The sequence below is a fragment of the Topomyia yanbarensis genome, chromosome 3, assembly GCF_030247195.1.
Source record: "Topomyia yanbarensis strain Yona2022 chromosome 3, ASM3024719v1, whole genome shotgun sequence".
Taxonomy (NCBI): Eukaryota; Metazoa; Arthropoda; class Insecta; order Diptera; family Culicidae; genus Topomyia; species Topomyia yanbarensis.
This window is the reverse complement of record NC_080672.1, coordinates 135,516,784-135,522,783: the sequence shown is the minus strand read 5'-3', so window position 1 is coordinate 135,522,783 and position 6,000 is coordinate 135,516,784. Positions and strand designations below refer to the sequence as shown.

Below are 6,000 nucleotides of genomic sequence, written 5' to 3'. Positions count from 1 at the left end.
TTAATTTGTGGCGAAGCGTACAAAAAATTAATACCGTTAAGGTCGAAGTCCTCTAAATTGTACCCATCAATATGTAATAGAAATTTCCACCATGGAATCGTAGTTTGGATAAATGAGAAAGGCACAATTGCACCACTAGGTGGATTAAAACGGGTTTTTATTTAGGGTCTGTATTACACTGCTAACACACTGGAGTTGCATTACACATTGATACTATCACTATTTACTCGTATGTTGTCCAAAACAATAAAAAACTTTTTTCCCACACTTTGTCATAAAATAAGGCTTAGAAACGTGCAAAAGAATTTAGTCCAAAAATTTGGTTTAGTTACGCCACTGTAGGCGGGTCGAATTATTTTAGTTTCGTCCCAGCCCCATACAGTCGAGTGAAGCCTTTTCAATGCTAAAAACAAAAGCTCCCATAGATACATGGGGAATGATGTGAAGAGGAGCTGTGCAATATTTCAAAACGATTTGTCCTGTAGATTTTGTGATACCGGAAAACAAGTTTTCGACGAGGCGTCTCCACAGAGTTACTGTTACTCGTACAATTTTCATTATTTTGCAATGGAAATTTGAGAAAATTTGTAGCTTTGTGTTATGGAAGTTGAGTGAACATACTACCAATCTCTGTATCGCCACATTTATTTTAAAATATGTAATTTTTACCCAATTAACTTCTCCCTCTCCCTTCCTTAATAACCTATCATAATTAAATGATTAAAAAAATTAGAGAACAGTCGAGGAATGTCGACTATATCCCCACTACTTTCAACGTAAAGTATTATAATACATAGGGAAACCCGGGACTATTCGGACTTATCTAAGCAAATCGCCCTTATAGGTGGTTAGATGTGATAAAATTCGGTCAAAGGTCCAAATTGTTAATTTGAAACCTCAGCTGCACTTTGGTGCACTTAATGTTCATATGCACTATTCCAACGCAACGCTAGGTGACGATTTGCAAAACTCCACGTTTTCCCATCCTTTTACAATGTAGGGGTAATTCGGACCTTCCTACGGGGCAATTCAGGCCGTCATTTTTTTTTAATGAAATTATGTTTTCCTATGAAATATTGATTAGAGAAACTCCTTAAGAAGCAAAAAAATGCATTAGAAAAACTTAATCTGGATAGTCACAGCTGGCGCATCATGTATTTTCTTTGCTGTGTTGTATGCAATCGTCCACGTAGCCGCAAGCCGTTGAACGGTGTTTGATGGAATGGTGGGTCCGAATAGCCCCGTACGTTCATTTTGCACAAAAGTGGTTTTACCATTATAGTTATTTTTGTTTTGAGGATGGCAAAAAAATAAAACACGTTGTGTCTTCTTTCTAAATAAACCAAAAAATTAGATTCAGCTGTCAAAATTAATGTTTTAGAATAGCGGTTCCATGAATATGTACGACAGTCAGAAAGTCTTACGTTTTTCTGAGAAATCAAGGGGTCCGAATTACCCCCATTGTCTTAATAGCCCAGGGCTCCCATATATATTAACACAGAAAAAAGTAGTTGGACATGGAAGCGATAATAAAAACTGGATTTATGTAATATAAAAACCATAAAGCAGAAAGTCACTAAATCTATATTCCCCATACAATTCGGCCACCATCGGCTCCGAGCTCTTCCTAGTTACAATGGGTTGGTAGCAAGGAGGAAGAATTTCACTCACCTTCTGGCCCATACCACAAGCACGCGTCGCTCAGAAGTCATAAATCTTTCGCTTTTCGCTGCAGATATCGCCTGCCTTTCCTTCTCTTGTGTCCACCATTGACCAACATTGTACATTGTAATAGCGTAAGGGTACTCCCGTGGAGCCACTGACTGACTGGTGGAGCTGTGAGTTACCGTCCGATTTTCTCTCACGTGCTGCCTCTCTGTCACTCTCAACTGGGAACCATTTCGACTCTTCCGGATGCCGGTAGCCCCAACTCAACGAAACGAACTTACTTCGGTTTGTTGTCCGCAAAGAGGGGAGCAACAAAAGGATCCACACTGCTGGCTGGATTGAATACGAGGTATAGGATGCGCATGTGCAAACGATCATCGCTACTACCTACTGACTGGCAACCGACAGCCGAAATTTTTGCACGTCTTCGGCTCGCTTCCTCTGATGCGATGGTCACCGAAGCTTTTGCAACTTCATATTCAGGTTTTGCGTTGGATAGTGCCTTTCAGCGATTCAATCGAGTATGAGCGTTGCTGCCGTTCACTCCGGATGGTTCGCCAGCTGTAGGTTAGATTTCCAGCTCAGTTCAGTTTCACTACTTTGTCGGTCGTGAGCAATGCCGGTCAATTTTGTTTAGTACGGCTATCACTCTCAATTGCGAATTCGGCTTCGGCGATCAGAAGGGAGGTTGAGCACGCGCGAGGATAAAGCCGAATCCCGGTCTTGAATCGTGTTGCCATCGGTCGGTGGTCGGTACCGTCGTCGAAGATTGCGAACCAGACTCGGGCATAGAGTGGATCTACCAGCGGTAGTGGCCGGTCGAACGCCGGCAGTTGCGCTCAGTCCGTGTAACAGTGCGGTGTTGGCTCCTGCTCCTCCTTACCGGTTCAGATGCACTGGCTCTGATGGGTCCTCCGGAGTGTAAGGGTGGCAGAGGAAGGATAGTGCAAAGATTAAACCAAATCGGGAGGCCAAGCCAAAGTGGTGTGCTTAACTTGTTGTGGACATAGAAAAGTTTTTTTGTGTATTTTTTTTTTTTTTTGACAAGTGTAGACATGCCTCGGTCAAACAGCCTTCAGTTCTTGTGTTGTGTTGAATGTGTATTTGCGTGCTTGTTATGTTCCATTCTGTTGGTTTGAATTTTTGGTTGATTTTTTTTTCGCTCGAGGAAGCAGACACGAATACTGATCGATGTTAGAAATATGTTCGCGTACGACGTGTACAGAAAAATCCACGAAAAAGAGGCGCAATAATGTATGTAATCTAAAAAATGCAGACCCGGAAGTAGGGTGTTTTTAAGGAACTTATGTTGTCTAGTCGAACGATTAGCGAGACGACAACGTATCGAATTAAAACATTGAACAAATTATCCTCGATGAAAAACGTTATAACCATCACACAGCCCACAGGATGATATTCTGCAATCAATAATCTTTATGAATGCTAATCTACACTTTGAAAATCTAAACGGTTGCTACGCAGTGCTATGCGATATGGGCAACAGGAACATTTGGGTGTGCAGTTTCAGACAAGCCCACGTACGCTCAAGTACACAATTCGTAGCTGTTTCCTGTCCTGTACTGATAAGAAAAGTACACATAAAATTTGCGAAATTTGCACCCCAGCAGCTATAAAACCCCCTCGCAGAACCAGTGTCCAATCCGCACCCATCGGCCAGAGAATCTGCAAAAAATCATCAAATAAAACCATGAAAGCGAACCCCAACTCCCACCGTATTACAAAGACGGCTCGAACCAATCGGCAAGAAAACCTTCAAATCAACGAACCAAAAAAAAAATTGGAGAACATACGAAAGATGAACAAATATTTGCAAATGATTATCACACGAACACTGGCGAAAACCAGCTGAGATAGAACCTGTCACTGATGAAGTTGGCCCGTGGAAGGTCATGGAGCAGCGACGCGAAGAGCGGCTTACCACTACCACCAAATAGGCACGACGAAAAAAAAACGCTAGCGATAAGTGTGCGGCTCTTAACTCATCTGTTTCGCGAATTTTTTTTTTCGCGCTACTGCTACCTCTTCTTGTCCTTCTCCGTCTACGACTTTGTGAACTCGCAGAAACCTTGGAGCGTTTTTTTGCCCGAAATTGGCTGGTGTTTCTGAGACTTGCGAAAACGTACGATCATCATCGTCATCGCCACCACACCAACATCTAAAGTCGAAACTACTATTTCTATTGAGATATTTTTTTTTGCTGTCGTGAACAACTCCCTCCGATGCTGGAATCCATTATACTGGAAGAAAGTTAAGCCCCAGAAGAGAGTTGTGTATTTTTCATAAGTTATTTTTGTCCTGTTTTGTGAGAACGAAAAAAAAAAGTTTTATATTGTTTTGTTACTCTTTGAACCGAAAAAACACCGTTGTTGTTGAGCGAACGACACAAAAGGGGGAAAGAGGAAAAACGTTATCAGTTTTCACTTAGTTTATTGTTTTTGCAACGAAAAGTTGATTCGAACCTTCTGGCAAAGCGAAAAAAAGAAACCGCCACAGTGCAGTGCAGCAAAGAGATCCAAACTGACATAAAACAATGATGATCGATCGTGTTCGTTTGTGGATATCCGTAATTGGAAAAGACACAATTGGTTCGGAGAGTTCTGGAAATCGAGAAACGACGAATCACGACCCAGAACCAACGGCGATGGCGGGCGATGATGTCAAACAGAGTTGCCGGCGCACTGATGGATGAGGTAAGCTGATTTGGTTTTTTTTCTTTTTTGACTATGTGTTCCATCTCAATATATGTATTTTGAAGATTGATTCCGAAAGTTTCTCTTACCGATTCGAGCTGATTCTGATCGAAGAAAATGGTTAGTTTGTTTATTAGTAAACAGGGTAAACTGCATCTACCTCTCACCCAAACGATATCCGCAATGCCGAAAGTCATTGACCTTCTGGACCAACCCAGGGAGCGTTCTCGTGAACTAGTTTCCTAGATGACATGCGCACAAAGATGGCGAATTCATTGATGGATATATCGCTTGGCGCAATTGTCAGCGATTGGTGTGCTCTTCTAAGGCACATCTTTTGATAAAACAAATACATTCGTTCAAGTAAACGGGGGAAACTTAAATTTGATGCAAGATCTTGAGAAAATCGAACTATTAGCAATAATTATTCGGAGACTTTGCAGGTGTGGTCGAATAGCCGTACATGTTTTGGTATTGGAGGAAATGAAGATCAGAGATTTCACGATCATTATGCCAGCGACGATTAAGTAAATGATTTTATACACAGGACAAGCTGTGGCCCTAAAAATTATTAATCATCATCATATTTGTGGAATCATTTCGAGACGCTTTATAACCATTTTGATCAACTTTTCTATTTTATTTATTTCTTATCTTCGGTATACACCGAACAGATGCATTTTTAAAAACTGTATATTTCTTATTAATAACTTATATCTATGCTGGAAATGTTAAATCTGCGGCAACATCTTTCACAGGTCACAAGGATGTTTTGCAAAACCCATTGAGAATGTTAGAATGTAAAAATCGAATATAAAAATCAAGCGTAAAAATCGGACAGGGGTCTTTCAGCATAAGAATCGCTTAGAAAAATCTCACCCGAAAAAGTAGTCAAGGATGAACCTCCAGTATAATTCGCTCGCAGGAAAATTCGTACAACGTTACCTTCAAGATTAAAAGTCGAATAAACGAAAGTCCTTTGTAAGAATCGGATATAAAGGGCGAACACGAAATTATTGCGACACCGAAAATGTCATGCCAATTTTCTTATAATGTTTAAAATCAAACCAAAATTTAGTAGTAGTTTTATACATATATTTACTTCAAAAATCAAAAGAAAAGCTAATCGATGGAGCCTTGAGTGTAAAATTGAACGCATTTTCGCTCGATGCCCTCCATCAAAGTCTTTACAGTGTCATCCGGTACCAGTTTCTCCGTTTTTTTTTCATTTTCTTAACATGTCCTTCTCGTCTTTGACAGTCTTCTTGCTCTTCCGAAGTTCCCGCTTCATCATTGCCCAGTACTGCTCCATCGGGCGCAGCTCCGGACAGTTTGACGGATTCATGTCCTTTGGAACAAAATGGACAGAATTGGCCTCATACCACTCCAGGACACTTTTAGAATAGTGACATGATGCCAAATCTGGCCAAAATAGCGGAGCTTCGTCGTGCTGCTGCAAGAACGGCAAAAGGCGCTTCTCGAGGCACTCAGATTTGTAGATCTCGCCATTTACTGTGCCCTTTGTCACGAAAGGTTCACTCCTCAGTCCGCAAGAGCAGATGGACTGTCAAATGAGATATTTGGAGGCGAACTTCGACATTTTCTTCTTCTTAAATTTGTC

At 41.1% G+C, this 6,000-nt stretch overlaps 1 protein-coding gene across 2 annotated transcripts in view; it reads left to right on the top strand.

Moving 5' to 3' along the window:
- Window positions 1-2,263: 2,263 nt before the first annotated feature.
- Window positions 2,264-6,000, top strand: part of LOC131693801 (uncharacterized) — a 317,280-nt gene continuing 313,543 nt past the window's right edge. For both annotated transcript variants that reach the window (XM_058981945.1, XM_058981943.1), the window contains exon 1: window positions 2,264-4,379. In XM_058981945.1, coding sequence (XP_058837928.1) covers window positions 4,341-4,379 — 39 coding nt within the window. In that variant the 5' untranslated portion in view covers window positions 2,264-4,340. The remainder of the gene's footprint in view (window positions 4,380-6,000) is intronic.